Source organism: Podarcis tiliguerta (assembly GCF_965153285.1).
Source record: "Podarcis tiliguerta genome assembly, chromosome: 9".
In the NCBI taxonomy this organism is placed as follows: domain Eukaryota; kingdom Metazoa; phylum Chordata; class Lepidosauria; order Squamata; family Lacertidae; genus Podarcis; species Podarcis tiliguerta.
Genome location: NC_139542.1, coordinates 22,441,211 through 22,459,774, shown reverse-complemented (window position 1 = coordinate 22,459,774; position 18,564 = coordinate 22,441,211). Strand labels below are relative to the sequence as shown.

General features: G+C 43.2%; 1 protein-coding gene and 1 long non-coding RNA gene across 3 annotated transcripts in view; both read right to left on the bottom strand.

Annotated features, from left to right (window-relative positions):
- Positions 1-10,206: 10,206 nt before the first annotated feature.
- LOC310685105 lies at positions 10,207-12,753 on the bottom strand. The gene is made up of 2 exons (XR_014515073.1): positions 11,567-12,753; positions 10,207-11,416 (listed from the first exon to the last, which is right to left on the bottom strand). It is a non-coding gene; the product is annotated as an uncharacterized lncRNA (long non-coding RNA).
- Positions 12,754-13,729: 976 nt separating this feature from the next.
- Positions 13,730-18,564, bottom strand: part of TET2 (tet methylcytosine dioxygenase 2) — a 67,260-nt gene continuing 62,425 nt past the window's right edge. For both annotated transcript variants that reach the window (XM_083456752.1, XM_083456753.1), the window contains exon 10: positions 13,730-15,879. In XM_083456752.1, the coding sequence (XP_083312878.1) occupies positions 14,507-15,879 (1,373 nt within the window). In that variant the 3' untranslated portion in view covers positions 13,730-14,506. The remainder of the gene's footprint in view (positions 15,880-18,564) is intronic.

The window sequence follows — 18,564 nt, the reverse complement described above, 5'->3', positions numbered from 1 at the left end:
TCTGCAGCCAGTGTTCTGTATGTGCCAGTTATTTACAGGCTCAAACATCTAAACAAGACAGAAAAGGGTGGAAAGAACAACTCTCTGGCATTGCTCTGTAGAACGGTGAGTAATGAAATGAAGTAGACTTGAGAAATTGCCTGAGGAAGAACTGAGGTGAACCATAAGACGTCTTGTGATGTGTGTGTTGACCTGGAGTTCTGAACATCTGTCAATGGCCACTGTTTAACTAGGATACCTGGAGGTTACACTGGACTCAGAGTTCAGTTATGTTATGGGATGTCTTATCTGCATGCAACTATGGGAGTGTTTGCTTTAGTCCACAAATGAAGCTGCTGTCTGCTGAGTTGGTCTGAGTGTGGCTCAGTACTGTCCACACCAGAGTTTCCCAAACTACAACTCCCATCAGCCTCATCAGGGATGATGGGAACTGTAGTCCAGCAATGTTTAGAGACCCAAAATTGGGAAGGCTGGCCTACACTGACTGGCAGTGGCCCTCCAATCTGAATTCAGCAGAGGTCTTGCTTCTAGTTTTTGAGCATGCAGGAAACCATTCACTTGGGCAGATTGGCTTGGTCCTGGGCTATACGCTGGTGGTGCCAGCTGTGCCCTTGACTTTTCCCTGTGTAAGAACATCGTCTCTCTCCCCAAGCCCTGCCCATAAGTAACCAAAGAATGACCTGAACTCAGGAAATGCACAGTTCTCAAAGAGACCAGGAATTACCGTCAGCCTGTGTGTTAATGACATTTCCCTTCCCTCCACAGGATTTGTGTAGATAAGCTAGATGATAGTTCAAAGGTTCATAGAAGTGCAAAGTAGAAGTGGAGAGATGGACACTAGCAACTGCCCTATTTACTCCTGATACATTAAAGGTAAAGGGACCCCTGACCATTAGGTGCAGTCGTGGCCAACTCTGGGGTTGCGGTGCTCATCTCACTTTATTGGCCAAGGGAGCCGGCGTACAGCTTCCGGGTCATGTGGCCAGCATGACTAAGCCGCTTCTGGCAAACCAGAGCAGCGCATGGAAGAAGAGGAGTTTGGATTTGATATCCCACTTTATCACTACCCAAAGGAGTCTCAAAGCGGCTAACATTCTCCTCTCCCTTCCGCCCCCACAACAAACACTCTGTGAGGTGAGGGGGGCTAAGAGACTTCAGAGAAGTGTGACTAGCCCAAGATCACCCAGCAGCTGCATGTGGAGGAGCGGAGATGCGAACCTGGTTCCCCAGATTACAAATCTACCGCTCTTAACCACTACACCACACTGGCTCTACACACCGTTTACCTTCCCACCGGAGCGGTACCTATTTATCTACTTGCACTTTGATGTGCTTTCGAACTGCTAGGTTGGCAGGAGCTGGGACCGAGCAATGGGAGCTCACCCCGTCCCGGGGATTCGAACCACCGACCTTCTGATCGGCAAGTCCTAGGCTCTGTGGTTTAATCCACAGTGCCACCCATGGCCTAATTCCTGATACATTACATCAATCTAATTTACATCCCAGGAAGAATTGCCAGCAGGACCCAGAGCCAGAGGGGCCCCTGTCTCCATGAACATGGCAGGCTCTGAGGTGTAGGGAGCAGCAGGAGGGAATCTCCAGGAGGCTGAGGCAAGCAAGGGCCCACAGCCCAGCTCCCAAGCTGGCCAGGTGGGGCTTGCTAGCTCTGGGAGGAGGGGTGTGATTCCTCAGATGGGTTAAGCTTAGGACAGGTGAGGGTCACATGTCTCATCAAGCCCAGATGCTGCAATCAGCAGACAAAGCACAAAGGGAAGCAGTGCTGAGGTGCTGTGTCTCCTCAACTGCCCATGTTGATGGACCTTGGCTTGGAGGCTGGTGGACCTCCATGGGACTGTGCTTCAGGTTTGACTCTGGACTGCATCCTGACTGCTGGACCTTGTAAGAAAAAGACTGGGGCCTGATTTGGTCAGTGGAATGTTTGGTATCTGGTGGGCGGGGCTTGTGTGTTATGCTCTGGAATTGGCTCCTCCCTTTAGGGTGTTCTATTAAGTTTCAGTTAAGAAACTTGCCTCTCCTTGTTTCTTGCCTCAGACTTTCCTCATATTGTTGTATTGAGTTTCTCTCATTATGCTATTTTTGTTATTATTAAAGCTTACGGGGGTTGACATTTACGGTACGTGAGCCACTTATTTTTCTCAAAGAAAAAGAAACTCTACTGAGGAAAGGTGTGGAATACCCTAAACGGCATTAGTGAGGGGATATTTCTAGTTTGCCAGGAGGGTTGGTTTTGTTTTGCGGTTGGGATAATGTCATTGCATATTATTGTAGCCTCTTATTGTGACCTACCCTGTAGGAAGGGTGGTTTAGAGCTGTCTTGACTGAACTAATGTGGTTTCCCATTGGCATGGCAATTTGAGATTGTACAGTCCAGGGAGGACTGTACCACTTGCTGCTTGTGCAGATTTTGAATGGCCAGCCAGGTACTTTCTATGGAATCAACTCACAATGGGTGATAATCTAATGGGAGTCACATTTCAAGTTAGACCCTTTGAAATCTATGGACTTTCAATGGATTACTCAGAGTATTACTAACCCTGGATACCGCCCAATGTGAGTACAGAATCCCACATCCTTCAAAGAGTGATGTACACTTCAGAAAATATATACACTTCAATATCTCTATTGAATATATATATATGTATATGGTAGTTTTTAATGTTTGTTGTTTTACTGTGGTTTTATAATTTGTTGGAAGCCGCCCAGACTAGCTGGGCCAACCCAGTCAGATGGGCAGCATATAAATAAGATGTTGTGGTCGAGTTTTTCATTGTTACTGTTTCTTACACTTTCTCTTGTGACTTTTGGAATAATTCATTATTCTTCCACAAACCAAGCTTAAAGTCCTCCTCATAAATTGCTTTGACCACACTTAAATCTGTGGTTTCCAAGATCCTTCGAGTGCACATGTGCTTACAGTCTAAGAAGCAGCTTGAGTTGGATATCTGTTGTTGAAATCCCTTGGTTGAGTGGTCCTGTTGAGCTGCCAAAGAGATCTTAAACAGCTTTCCTTTTTGGTATCTGGAAGGCATCAATCACTTCACTCAGGAAGAAGACCCAGGGATTGTGGGAAGGGGTTTCTGTGTGTGTGTGTGTGTGTGTGTGTGTGCGTGTGTGTGCGCACACACACAATGGGATGTTTTGTTCTGTATCTTTCTTTTTACAGTTAGCTTCAAATGACTAGGCAGCAAATGAATGGCTATTCTGTGCCGCAGGCGACTCTCTTTGCATTAAACCTCATCCCAGATGAGAATGAGTTCTGTTTTTACTGAGTTAGTGCTTTGCCAGCAAGCACGTAATTCTGGTGAGCTCGACTTCCACGCAAGCCAAAGCGCGACGATAGGTGGCATCATTAGAAGTCGGGACGAACTAATTTGCCATCTCCCTTTTGCCACTGCCAAGTCAGCAAGGCCACTTTTGCTCTGTCTTTTTGGAAGCTCATTCCCCATTTCTTATTGATGCAGATAGGAGTTTGCAGGCTGCAATTACATTTTCTTTATTGACCACCTCATAACAAATCAATTCAAAATTTGCCTGGGCTGTCAGTTCGGTGATCTGAAATGACAGAGGTGAGCGGCGATCATTGTGACTGAGAACTGAATACCTCGGGGTGTCCAATTATAACTGCGGAGAGAAGAAATTCAGAAAAGTCATTTTAGCTTCCTTTATGTTGGCCCCCGAATGAGCAGCTACTCTGCTCCTTTCAGGTTTCACAGTGGAAAGAGCATTAATGGCAACACTGAGCAATTTTGGATTCTCATGTTCAGGAGGTTGAGAATCAATGCTTCTTTCCCCTCGCTTCGACTAAAACAAATTTACCATCCATGCTGTGCAGGCTGTTCCCGTCTATACCTGCTCCAAAATGGCAAGAGACAAAACTGCCATAGTTTTATATATGAATGTTTCTCTTCACGCCCCCCCCCCCATAAAGTAGACTTTGTGGGTAATGCACAGTGGGAACAAAAGGGGGGGGGAGCAGGGGAAAAACTCAAGCAGGAGCAGGCACCTACTTTAAAGAGGGCTTGACGTTTAGCAGCAACATGGGGGTCTCAAATACAGAACCACAAAGGGAGACTGTAGCAGGAATTGTGAAGTTTGAATCAGGTCAAGGGGCTCCATTCACATGACAGGTTATTCCATTTTCCAGAAAATTTTCAGCCAGGTCTTCTGGGATCTTTACAACATGAGATCCAGCCATTCAGAGATTGGTTAGAGTCCCTAGCAGCTATTTCATATACCCATACATTTTGTGGTTTTATAGTTTGGTTATATTCTGTGAACCACCTTGGGACCTCTGGGAATAATAATAATAATAATAATAATAATAGGTTGATTATGAACCAATTTTGTGCCTGCTGGTCCGTATTGGCTGGCTCATGGTAATAATGTACATGTGGTAATTTTGCATGTAGTGATATAAAGGAAGAGTAAAAAAAAAATAAAAAATCTAACCTTGTTTATTCCCCCAAACCAGGCTTCCTCAAGCTCAGTCCTCCAGATGTTTTGAGACTACAATTCCCATCATCCCTGACCACTGGTCCTGCTAGCTAGGGATCATGGGAGTTGTAGGCCAAAAACATCTGGAGGGCCAAGTTTAAGGAAGCCTTCGCAAACCTTCAGAAGTTCTGCCAGTCAGGAGTCGGACCCAAGCAGTCTACTTTCCAATGACGCAGAGAACAGTATTTCCCATAGACATCATGCCATGCCACGATTTATTTATTTGTTTTAACCTGACATACGACGTGAAACTCGAGGTGTTTTGAAGGTGGTGGGTTCCAATCAGATCATTATTAAATTCCAAAAGGATTCAAAGTGTAACAAGAATGCACCCTTCTGCATAGGAGCTGAAGAATGGCTGACTGTTGCGGCTCACCTCTGACTCTCTTCACACAATAGTGCTCTCAACCTCACCTCTGACTCTCTTCACACAATAGTGCTCTGCTCAGCTTATGTTCCACAGAAAAGCTCTGCTCCAGAGATGGGGAAAACTGTGGCCCTTCAGATGTCATTAGACTCCAGCTCCCATCAGCCCCAGCCAGCATGGCTAAATGACCATGGATGATGGGAATTGTAGTGCAACAAAGTCACAGGTTCCTCAACATTGTTCTGCTCTCAAGGCATAGCAAGTTAGATGCTGCAGTCAGGGGCTGAGTCCTAGAGATGGACCTCTCCCTTTCCTTTATCAATTAGCCTTGATTAATTAGCCTTGATCAGAACTTCAGGGTTTGCATGTTTTACGTCTCTCTCTCTCTCTCTCTCTCTCTCTCTCTCTCTCTCTCTCTCTCTGTGTGTGTGTCTTACCCCTCTCTTGGCCAATCTTAGAGGAAAGCCAACTTTCATCCCAGTTCTGGAGTCTGTTGATGTCCATCAATCATCTACATAGATAGCATTGATATCTTTCTGTGACGAGAGACGAAGCCCTACTCAGAGTAGACCCAATCCCCAATACTAATCCTCAGTTAGTCATATCCATTAACTTCAATTATTGTCTCCTAGTAGGACTAGCATTGAATGCCACCCACCCCATTTTTTTGGTGTTGATATGCTGATCTCTGTCCATGCTCTTGTCTATAAGGAGCAAAAGTAGTATTTCAAGTTGGAGTGTTTTAAAACTCAGGGCTTTTGAAACTTTGAAATTACCACTGAAATATACTCAGAGTCCTACATAACAACCACATTTTGTTCTTAGTGACATTGACATACTTTTTTTGATCGTATTTATAATCCACTTGGGCAGATCCCAAAATACACAAAAAGGGGGGGGAGATGTATATATAGGAGGACTTCCTATATATATATAATATATATATAAAAAACCCCTCCACAAGTCAACACAACCACTTACTATATAGCTGCCCAGTAGAGGGAGCTCAAGTTTAATTGTTAATTATTTCCTTCAGAGTTGTATTATGGAGGAACAAGTTTTATTTGCCATGATTTATTTATTTATACGTTGGCACTGCAGTTTTAGAAGGTTGCGTTTTTAGGTTTCAAATGTCGTGGGAATTTATGTTGAAAGTTTTAATTATGAATGTGTACCTCTCTGGGCTCTCAGTTGGGTGGAGAAGCAGTATAAAAATCAAATAAATAAATACACATATCCTGTTTGATTTAGGGCGCGCACACCCACCCACCCACCCTTTGGAATATTTGAATTTCTGAAATATTTTTCTACTTTTAAGTTTGTTCAGGGTTCGGTTATGTTTCTAAGGAAACGCTCTGTGTGGTGTCTCATGGGGTGGTTTAACTCTGGCGTGCAGGCAGCTCAGTCGGTTTTGCATTGTCTTTACTTGTGGAAAAAGTATCATTTGGTCAGAATGACTTGATGCTTGGCTAATTTGTAGTTGTTTTAGAAACAGTGGCTACAACATTCAAACTCCTTTGAATTGACTTCCGGAACAGATTACATTTGAGAACCAAGATAATAATAATAATAATAATAATAATAATAATAATAATAATAATAATAATAATAATAATAAAAATAATTTATTATTTATACCCCGCCCATCTGGCTGAGTTTCCCCAGCCACTCTGGGCGGCTTCCAATCAAGTGTTAAAAACAATACAGCATTAAATATTAAAAACTTCCCTAATCAGGGCTGCCTTCAGATGTCTTTTAAAGAGAAGATAGCTGCTTATTTCCTTCACATCTGAAGGGAGGGCGTTCCACAGGGCGGGCGCCACTACTGAGAAGGCCCTCTGCCTGGTTCCCTGTAACCTCACTTCTCACAATGAGGGAACCACTAGAAGGCCCTCGGTGCTGGATCTCAGTGTCCGGGCTGAACGATAGGGGTGGACATGCTCCTTCAAGTATACAGGACCGAGGCCGTTTAGGGCTTTAAAGGTCAGCACCAACACTTTGAATTGTGCTTGGAAACGTACTGGGAGCCAATGCAGATCTCTTAGGACCGGTGTTATGTGGTCCTGGTGGCCACTCCCAGTCACCAGTCTAGCTGCCGCATTCTGGATTAATTGCAGTTTCTGGGTCACCTTCAAAGGTAGCCCCACGTAGAGCGCATTGCAGTAGTCCAAGCGGGAGATAACTAGAGCATGCACCACTCTGGCAAGACAGTCCGTAGGCAGGGAGGGTCTGTACAACTCTTTTTGCTCTTTAGTGGCCTTGAGCCAAGAGTCTTAAGTTCTTGGATCCCTAGCTTAGAGATAGGGACTCGGAGGCCAAATGTGGTTGCTGACTCTCAGGGTTCTCCCCAGCCACAACCTCTTTCCCAATGCCAGATTCCTCACCAGCCCCTTCAACTCTGATAATGAAGATGGGTGTGAGAGCATGTGTAGGAACTAGCCTAATGGACAAATTTCTGGCTTTGCCCACTTTTGGCTTTGATCTCACCAATCACAGGCCAGTGGCCCCCATGAGGTTACTTGGAAGGGAAAGTGGCCCCCCGGGCTGAAAAAGCTCCTCCTATAGGTGGACAACTCAGTCAGCAGAGCATGAGACTCTTAATCTCAGGATTGTGGGTTCAAGTCCTCCATGGGGTGAAACATTCCTGTATTGCAGGGGGTTGGAATAGATGACCCTCGTGGTCTCTTCCAACTCTATGATTCTGCGAACAACACATGATTCCACAAGACAAGCACAGAGTGCATTAAATAAATATAAATTTTATTAAAAACACCCACATTTCAGCATTATCAGGAATGATATAATAAAACAGCTTTTCAAATAACCTGCATTCATTACATTACAATACTTACAGTATTTATAACCATTCTCAGATATTAATGGACCAAAAAAAAAAGCCCCTTTGAAAAATGAGGGAAAGATTCTTTAAAAATAAAAACAAAAACAACTCAAACAGTAGAACATAAGCTTAGAAAATGCACGTTTTTTTTTTAAAAAGGTCATTATCTTAGTGTCAAACTGTTAAAGTTTCCTACACAAAAGTTAACCACTAGCTTTAAAAGTGAACTTTTAACGCCACTGTGCGTCAATCAAGATGAAGGGAACAAATCATTCAAGTAAAGTTGACACCACTCAGAAGTATCTTCAAGTATGGCTATAGTCAACCTGATAATCCTATACAAGCAATGTTATGTCTGCTCCCCCCTCCCCCCAGTTCACTGAGGCAGGGTTCTGTACATCAAAATTACAACTTTTATTTACAATACATAGTTCTCCCCCCGGCCCCACTCCCCCTTCCCAAATTCCCAAACTAAGTTTTCTTCTGCCTGCAAGCAATTTGGCAAATGACAGGGGTTGGATACAATTGCCCCCTTCGGCATGTGGATGGGGTCTTCCACTCACAGAAGGGTTGCCTGACACTTTGCGTCTGAAGTACCACAAGAGAAAAAGGGATCTGAGCAATGCTCCTGCAAAATTAGCAGCACCCTAGCTGCTCTAGAACCGAGCACGGCGCAGCTCTACCAAAAATGTGCATGTTGCTCATGGTTCTTGGGCAGGGCCGGATTTAGGTTTGATGAGGCCCTAAGCTACTGAAGGTAACGGGGCCCTTTATATGTCCAGCTGTCCTTTGTCAACAACAAATTGTCGCTGTTTTGTGTGTGTTGAATATATGGTAATTTAGGGACCTAATAGGTATCTAAAGCCATTTGCACATAACAAAATATGTATTTTATCAAAGTAATTGATATAGAAATGAGCAAACCAGTGATATTTTAGGGAGCAGGCTAGGAGGTGGGGCCCATTATGTACATCATAGGAGCCTACACAACACAAAACACTGTTGCTGTATGTAGGTTTTATTTTATTTGTTTTTTATCTTATATTTTGGAAATGTACATCCAGTTTTTTTCTTTAATTTTTTGGGGCCCCCAAGAGTGGGGCCCTAAGCTATAGCTTTTTTAGCTTATACATAAATCCCACACTGTTCTTTGGAATTCAACCTAGAACCTGTTTTTAAATCGGCACTTCTCGCCTTAAGTCAGCAAAGAAATGGTAAATGGAAAAACATGATATTACTGGAAGATGGTTTGATTAACTGGATTCAGCAGCTCCCATGTGGAGCTCCACACAAGCAGAAGCTGTTTGGTTTGGGTTCAATGCAATGTCGAGAATCATCACTGTCGAGGTTTTTCTCCTCGATATGCAGCAAAGCATAGCAGCCTTAGCTGAGGTCTCCGAGATTCACCCAGCTTTGGGTGATTGCAAAGATGCTCATTAATTAAAGTTGCAAAGGTTAAAGATTTGTTTCCAAGTTAAATATTCAAAGGACTTGTATTTACAGTGTGGTGTTGGCAGTAGAATGAGGAGTGGATGTCTCTGACTGCAGTTCTCCAACATCCAACAGTGATTATAATGCCGCTTTTAAAAGGCCAAATTCAGGCACTGGTCCTGTAATGGTCAATATTTACGTTGCCCAATTACACACAGTGCTATTGGTGGGACAATTCAATGTACAGAGTGAAGCAGCAACTTGTTTCATGGGTCAGGGTCTTTGCCTCATAATATATTCCCCAGCCAAACACAGAGGCATTAGGTCTGCATTTTTAAAAAGCAAGAAGTCCTAAGAAGGACATTGCTTGCTCAGACCAACATTAGCCAATCGGATGCCTCTGGGAATCCTAAAAACAGGACATGACTGCAAAAGCCCTTTCTGCCTGGAGGCAGCATAGAGTCACCTTGACTAGAAGTAGCCGCTTATTCTTCATAAAATTGTCTAATCTCCCTACTCGCAGCTCCTGCTCCCGCCAATTAACTTTTAATCTCCTTGGAAACACACAACCCTCTAGCAAATGGTCAGTTGCCAAATCCTTGACTTCACAACAGGAACGAGGAGTCTGTGACCAGCTCCTATCTTCCTTAGCCCACATGGGAGTTGTAGTCCTGCGACAGGTGGGGAACAAAGTTCCCCCCTCCCTTACTTTACAGTTTCCCTTTTGACCGCTCAGTGCATTCTACTTTCCATTTTGTGACTGGACCATACAACCCCTCCCAGAAGAAAACAGAGTTTAAAACGTTAAAACACTCTCATCACTGTATAAAGGAGCGGATGAATTTACACAAAATATAGCTTTAATCGCCATCAGTACATTTACAAGTATTAGAGAAAGATAAAGATTGAATCCTCAAACAATAGAATAGAAGAGAATAAAATAAAAACCCCCAAGGATAATATTTTGATCAACATTCACAACACATTCACACACCCTCGCACAATATTCTCTCTCTCGCACAGACCCTCTCTCGCACACTCACTCTCACCCCTACTCTCTCACACACTTGGATGATATGTTGGCTTACAAAGGAGATCATGAGCTGATATATCCCTGAATTTTTAGAACAAAAACATTAAAAAGTCGAAGTTCAAGTTATACTTGCTATAATATCAAGTAGCGAGTGAGAAAAAATATCTTATTTTTCAAAGAATCAGGGGGGAAGAGAGGGAAGGGAAGGTGATATAACAACGTTATAAGCTTCCGCTCCCAATTTAACATCCTATTGCCAACTAGTGTTGAGGTATATGACAAGTAGGAACATCATTCAAACATTTTAATGTATTTTTAGATCACATTATATTTTAATAGCAGGCTGAGTAGCACCGTGATGTGAATTCAGCTCCAAACCCATATATATATATATCTATGTATATATATATATATCTAGATATATAATAGATTTATATTTATATATTTGTACAGTATTAAAATACTAAAGCATTAAAAAAAATTGTTTACAAGTTAAGTTACTTACTATACATCTCTTTTGCTTGCATTTTGTTTAATACAAATTACCAATTTAAAAACCCGCCACAGCAAGCCAGCTGCCTGTTCTGTATCCTTTTTCCCCCCACCGACAGAATCGCACAGAATAACCCTGTATCTCGTGTCTTGATTCTACTCAAACCTTCCTAGCGAAGATGGGCACCTTACACTGAGCAGTGTGACGTATACTGTAACATAAATAATCCATTGAACACCTCAGTGTGCCCAGCTATTTGGAGAACTTTTATGAATCCTTAAAAGAAAAAAAGTAGACTAAACTACACAATTATCAAGTCTAACCCATGCTGTTAATTATCTGAAGCTAATATTAAACAAAAACAAAATGTATATACGATTTGAGGGATAACACGCGTCATCGTAATGGTAAAGAAAAACATGTTCACAGTACAGCTGTGTAAGATGAGCACCAAGGAATTGGAAGATTGGGAGGGGGGGCAGAGTGTGTTGTAAAGGCAATGCCTTGCATCCGTTCAACCCAAGTGAGATTCTGCCTTTAAAAGCGGATGTTCCTCTTGTACACCAGTAGATGTTTAAGTAAGAGGCTTATCTACATAGTCTCAACCCCTATTTTTAGTGGGGTGGGGGAGAGGAAAAGGATGCTGCAGGGAAAGGGATAACCACTCTCCTCTGCTACTTCTCAAGACTGAAATTGCCCCTCCCATTTTTAGTTTTGAAAAAGCATAGTATCAGGGCTCTTTTACATGGATTTGCCCAGTGGCGTAGCGTGGGTTGTCAGCACCCGGGGGAAGGCAAGTAATTTGCACCCCCTAACCCATGGATTTGCGCCCCTAACCCTAACCCCCAGATGTGCCCGGTGCAGCCGGCCCCCCTGCACCCCCCACACTATGCCACTGGATTTGCCCCAAAGATAAAATAAGCTTCTAACATGTTTTAGTACCCCAGTGTTGTTTGCCAATGCTTCAGGCAGACAAAGTACTTTTCAAGCACCATTAAATAAAACAAAACAACCCCACACATTTCTATTATTTTTTCTCCTTAATCAGGCCTTGACTTGATGGATGCATTCAAATGAGATCCAACAGAGCTTATATGGGCATGCAGCCTAAGGGCTTTTGGGCTGAGGGGTCTTTCTAGATGACCCAAACCCTTGATTTTTGCCTTTATCGATCAATTTACTTTAGTCAGCAGTATGCTATTCCGTCTCTGCACAATAGATTGTAAGTCTCCTTGCTGAAGCATAGAGCCACCAAGAGAATATTTTTAAAACCCAATATTTCAAGCAGAAATATAGCAAGCCAGAGGAAGGGATGGGCTAGGAATTAAAAGTGAGAACTAAGAACACAGAAACATAAATCAATTGTGAAGTCAAGCCAATGGGCCATATTTTTCAGCATCCCATTCTCATGGTGTCTGAGGGAGCAACATGGCATGTTCCAGTGCTGTGGTAGTGCATTGATAACCCTACCCATATAGCATCTAAAGTGGCCTTAGTGAATTGCTCACAGGTAGCAATTCTGACTGCAGTCCCAAACAACAATAAAGCACATGGGAAATAAATTTGCACCCAGCCAGAGGCTTTTTGGAATTTTTTGCTGCAGTTTCCCCCACAGGGTTCAAACAGGGAAGTCTAGGATTGTGAACACTGGGGATCAAATTTCTTTTGACCCAGAGTGCTCAGAAAAATCTGTCAAAATCTTCACAGCCATTTGAAAATGAGGAAGTTAAATAAAATATTAACACCAGGGAGTACCTTCCATGCAGTTAACAAGTATATTTAGCAAAATTACAAAGAAAATTTTTTTATTTAAAAAATCTAAACTCAAACAAGTTTTCTTGGATTTGCTGAAAATCTGTTCAGCACTCCCTTCTCAAATTCCTCCCTTTTCACTCGGTAAGCTAGCCCATTGAGATGCTCCCCTGACATTAGTCAGGTCTTTACTTTCAGCAAGGTACTGAATGACCACTCTATGGTACAAGTGGTGTATAGCTAAGCAAGAGTGATGGCCAGTTAGACACACTGCAGTAGTATCCTAAATTCTGATGTTCTGTAGAGAATGGCTGAAACGATATGCTACAAAAGCAGGAACTGCCTTTTTCTAGGGAAATGGTCGCTAGGGAGGGAGATCATAGAATCATAGAGTTGGAATAGACCACAAGGGCGATCGAGTCCAACCCCCTGCCAAGCAGCAAACACAATCGGAGCACTCCTGACATATGGTTGTCAAGCCTCTGCTTAAAGACCTCCAAAGAAGGAGACTCCACCACACTCCTTGGCAGCAAATTCCACTGTTGAACAGCTCTTACTGTCTTCTCCTCCATGGGTGTAGCCAGTGGGGCCCCTGCCCACCTCCCAAATCAAGTACAGTGGTACCTTGGTGTTGAGTGGCACCTCAGCGAGCATTTCAATTTCAAATATTCTGATTCTTTCTACTTTGAGTTAAATATTATCTAGTCGTACTTTGGTTGTCGAACGCCTTGGCACTCAGACATTTTGGCTCCCAAATGCCGCAAACCCGGAAGTAAGTGTTGCGGTTTGCGAACGTTTTTTGGAAGCTGAATGTCTGATGGGGCTTCCACAGCTTCCGACTGAGTGCAGGAAGCCCCTACAGCTGATCGGAAGCCACGCCTAGGTTTTTGAACCATTCTGGGAGTCGAAGGGATTCCCAGAACAGATTAAGTTTGACAACCAAGGTACCACTGTACTTGATTTGGGGGGGTGGGCAGGGGCCCCACTGGCTACACCCATGGAGGAGAAGAGCATGCAAACCCAAGGCTTGATTCTGCTCATTCATGTACAGTAAACAATGTCTTAGTGTTATGTCCCAAACAGGCTGCTGTCTGGATGCTGTCTTTGAAACTTCCATTGCTGAAAAGGCAGACTGCTGTTCAGTTTAAAATGTTGCTTTTGCTTCTTTGCCCATGCAACCAACCATAATGAAAAGCTCCAGAGAGCTCCACAACAAGTCACCCTACTGCTCATATATAAGCTTTGCTGGATCTTGGTCCTGCCTGAGCACAATTCCCATATTTTAAAAACTGGGTGTTATTTTCTTTTAAGCACCAGATTACAAACAAATACAATTTGGATACAAACACAAAAATAAAAAGGTCCTGTTTGCCGTTTAAGGAGAGCACAGCATACATTTTAACGTTTTCATGGTTATAAAAGGCATTAAAACTGTTCAGCTGCTGCATTAGACACCATTCTTATACATAGCACCATGTTTTAGAATAGCCAAACAAATTCAGTGTTTTGCTTCGTATTCTTTATGTAATATATGTCGCTATCCTCATTAATAAAAATCAAGTCAAGATTAAGATTACAGCAACAAACAAACCCCTGCATGTTAAAAAGCTGCATTTCCAGTATTTCAGCACATCATAGATTCAGCACCAGTTGGTAATTTAAAATTTTTGCTACTGAAATACTATAGCATTTTTTACTTTAAAAACAAACTCCTCTTAATTAACTTGCTTTCATTTAAATGGTCACAGATGTAAAAATTTTAAAGGTTATGCATACAGATTCTCTGTCTTCCAGTAAGTAGTCAAGCCAGTATTTCAACGTTAAATTTGCATAGGGTGCTTTGGTTTTTAGTTGTTAACTTGTTACCTGTGACCAGTTACCAAATGAATGTGGTGGCAATGTTACCTCTTTTGCTGGTACAAGGAGGTTTTCCCATTGACAAGTTAAAAAGAAAAGGAAAAAAAAAATACTGTCTCTTGCCCTTTTCCCTTGTCTCCAGCCTAAAAAGAACGACTACCTACCAACATAAAAACAAAAACAAAAAAACAGATGAGGTAATGAACGAAGATCTGATGTTTATATATATCTGTTGTAAGGCCCTGTAACCCGTGTAAAGGCATATGGAGATGTGGTAACCGTGGAGTTTGTGGTGAGAGACATAGTCCTTTGTGCAAGAGACCTGATGAAACGCATGTAGGTTGGCTCCAAATTCTCATTCAGTTCAGCCGGCTCCCGCTTCACTTTTTTGCCATGCACTTTCTGAGGCACATAATCTGGACCGTACTTTTCGCAGTCCTCCTCTTTCTCCCTTGCCTTCTCCGCCATCTTGGCCTCCCACAAAGCTAGGCCGTGCTTTGGCTCGTTCATGCTTTTGTGCTGGTAGAAGACGAGCGAGATCCTTGTGGGGTGGTTCCTGTTAGGGTTCTTCAGCGGGGTCGTTGCGTGGAGCTCACGTTTTGCGCACTCTATGAGAATTGACCCGTGCGAGGGGGCCACCGCCACGCCACCTATATCTGGATCCAGAAAGCTCTGCTCATTGTCTGACCAGACGTCATCAGGATCTTCTGGCGGGAGCACCTCAGTTTTATTTGCGCCTTCTTGGGAAGCGGTCCGATTGTGGTTAAGACCTGGAAGCATGTTTGACAACCCATTTTGGTTATTCTTGTTCTGGAGGTGGAGTGGATGAGCAGGGCCACTGAACATACTGGCGGAAGGGTGGTAGTCATGTGTTAAGTGTGGAGGGGGGTAGAGATGGTCGCCATTTTTATTCATGTAGTCCACACTTGGATTATTTAGATTTGATTTCAGTCTAGAGGCGATGTCCATAAAAGGACCATCAGCCTCATGTGTGGGGTAAGGAGGGAAGGAACCTGCATGCTGAATATTTGGTCTAATTGTGCAACTGTTGAGAGCATCTACCTGCACATTTTGGTTTCCATAATTCAAGTACCTGGGCCCAAAATTCTGGTTGTTTCCAAACCTATGCTGATATAATGTATGAATTGGAGGAAGACTTAGCTTAGATAGAGAGTCTTGGCTCTGATACCTAAACAAGTCCATATGCTGAGGCTGAGACGAATAGGAGTTGTAGTAGGAGGAACAGTTCTCCAGAGGCAAGTTTCCATTGCATTGATAATGGGGATATTGGTTATTTTGACCCAAGTGTACAGAATAGGGATTCACGAGACCAGGAGAATTCAAATAGGCTCCTGCAGGTTGCGAAGACGTTGGGTAGATATTCATGGGGCTGGACCCACCATAAGGATCTGAGGCATGTGAAGAGTTTGGATAGGGATTGGCTGGATTTGGCAAACCCATGTAGAGGTTTGTGGGACCTGAAGCAGTGTATGAGTTGATGTGGTTTGACTGAGGTTTAGTAGGGAGGGCATGATGTGGATGTTGGTAGAGTTTCTGCTGCGACGTGGCTGGTCCTGAAAGACGTAACAGATCTGTGGAAGGGGAAAGAGAGAGAGGAAGAAATAGCTTTAGGAGGTAAGAACACCAATTATCACAGGTACAGGAATCGTTTTCTGGCTTCTTGTGTATTAGCAGGGGCACTGCTACTCCAACCCCTCAAAGATGTTGGTGCAGCTAAGCACAGGAGAGTTCTCCCCTGCTATTAAGAACATAAGTAATACCACCACGGGTCAGGCCAAAGGCCCATCTGCTCCAATACTTTATTCTCACAGTGGCCAATGAGATGCCCGTGGAAATCCCACAAGCAGAATAAGGAGACAATAGCATTCTCCTACTTGTGCTCTTCGGTGACTGTTATTCAAGAGGCGCATGCTGTCTCGGATACTGGAGATAACATTTCACCATCATGACCAGGAGCAACTAATAGCCTTATCAGTGTATCTAAGGCTGTGCACGCATTGCCAGCTAGGCTGCTCTCTCTTTTTAAAAAAAACAATTTTCATTAAAGATTTTCTTTGTTTACAAAAGTGCGTGCATTGTCTCTTTTTTCAGGTTGTGTTTTCTACATTTCAGTTACATTTGTTGTGAGACATTAGTGTTATATGCAGCATAAAGTTGGGGAAGAAAAGGGGGAGGGGAGAAAAAGATGGCCCTACTGAACATCTTTTTCACAATTATGATCGAAGCTGATTTAGAGAGAATGCATGATTATGCAGAATTTCATAACAAACAGCAGGATAGCTATGGATTATGGCTAATGTCATGCACACACCGCTTCCCAAATCAGCAATAAGAGCACACTGGTTATAAAGAGCAGTGTGTACACAGCCCAATTCCCTTTTAACATGCCGGTGGTTGCAATCACCAAATCTTACAGTCATTAATTCCATAACTCAGCTATATGCTATGTCAGTGGTTCCCAATTAACTAAGTAGTGTGGACCCCTTGTTTTTCAAAAGCCAAGCCGTGGACCCCCTACTTTTGAAAATTTTGAGATATCTATGGCAGTTTTTGATATGTGAATGGTGCCATTGACCCCCTGAGTGGGTTCTGTGGACCCCCTGGGGTCTGTGGACCACCAATTGGGAACCATTGTGCTATGTGAATAAGTACATTCTTTTGTTTGTTTTGAAGATCCCAACATTCAGCCTCTGGATTCTAGCATTATGAGAGTGGAAGAAGATCTCCCTAGTCATTCTCTCCACACCACTTATAACCTTGACTTTCTTTCCTTGCTTTCTTTCTAAACTCAAACTTCCCCTAAATGAGCAATCTTTTCTTATAGGTGTTCCAGAACCTTGATAATTTTGGCTGCCCCTTTCTGTGCCTTTTCCATCTATTGAAGAGAAAACAGGGATGCTGCCTCTTCCCAGCACAGCCATAAGAATGTAACATAAGATCACACCATCTATCCCAGGGGTCAGCAACCTTTTTCAGCCGTGGGTTGGTCCACTATCCCTTAGACCATGTGGTGGGCCGGACTATATTTTTTTTTGGGGGGGGAATGAACAAATTCCTATGCCCCACAAATAACCCAGAGATGCATTTTAAATAAAAGGACACATTCTACTCATGTAAAAACACCAGGCAGGCTCCACAAATAACCCAGAGATGCATTTTAATTAAAAGGACACATTCTATTCATGTAAAAACACACTGATTCCTGGACCATCCACGGGCCGGATTGAGAAGGCGATTGCGCCGCATCTGGCCCATGGACCTTAGGTTGCCTGCCCCTGATCTATCCCAACATCCTGTTCCCACAATGGCCAACCGGATGCTTATATAAAGCCTGCAGGTAGTGCTTGGGCCCTCCATCTCCCAGTTCTCAGAGGTGGTTTTCAAGGACTCAAGGAGGCTGCAGGAGATAAGAAAGCCCCACTGCTTGCTTTTCTCTTGAATGAACTGTCTGTGACCTCCACAATGTAAGTGCAACACAACCACCCCAAACCCTCCTGCCTAGCAAGTTGTTAAGTACGGTTTGTCTTGTGAGAGTAAGAAAGTAAGCAAGGAAAAGTTAAACAAGAAGAACCCCACTGTTTGTATTTCTCCGTGCTTGACATGCTAGTGAAAGAACATCTTTAGGAGATTGTATACACACAGCTTTTTGCAGCTTATGTCTTGTTTGCCCACAGAAAAAAAAATAGGAACCCTGAAGGCTGTAGGGGCATTTCTGCGCACTAAGAGGTTGTTCAGTCTTCATACTTATTCAAGAGGCCCATTCAGATAGAAGCCTAAGGGCCAACCTGTATATGTTAAATGCATTATTGCTATCCTCCCTCCTTCTGTGCACTTTAGATATTTGTAAATGGCACCCAGCGTAGCTGTAATAGGTGGGGATGGACAACATAAACCTTAAAAGCTCCCCTCTCAAATGACACTACTTACATTGGAATGAAAGCTCCCACTAGGGGTGTGTGTGTGTGTGTGTGTGTGTGTGTATAGATATATATAGATATATATAGATTGGCCGTAAATAAACTCTTGAATTATTTACTTCTGACATACTTTTCACATGCTTTATCAAGGAAAAGGCAATGGAATTGCTGGGTGGCCCATCGGCTGCCTCCATCTGCACATCAGGTGAATGCTTCAGGAAAGCTGCTGCCAGACAGTCAAAGTAGGCATTATTGGGCGATGGAGAGGGACACATTGCCTGAATTGGTATAAGCAAGTATGTTTAAACAACTATGGGTTGAGGTCTATAGCTTGAATCA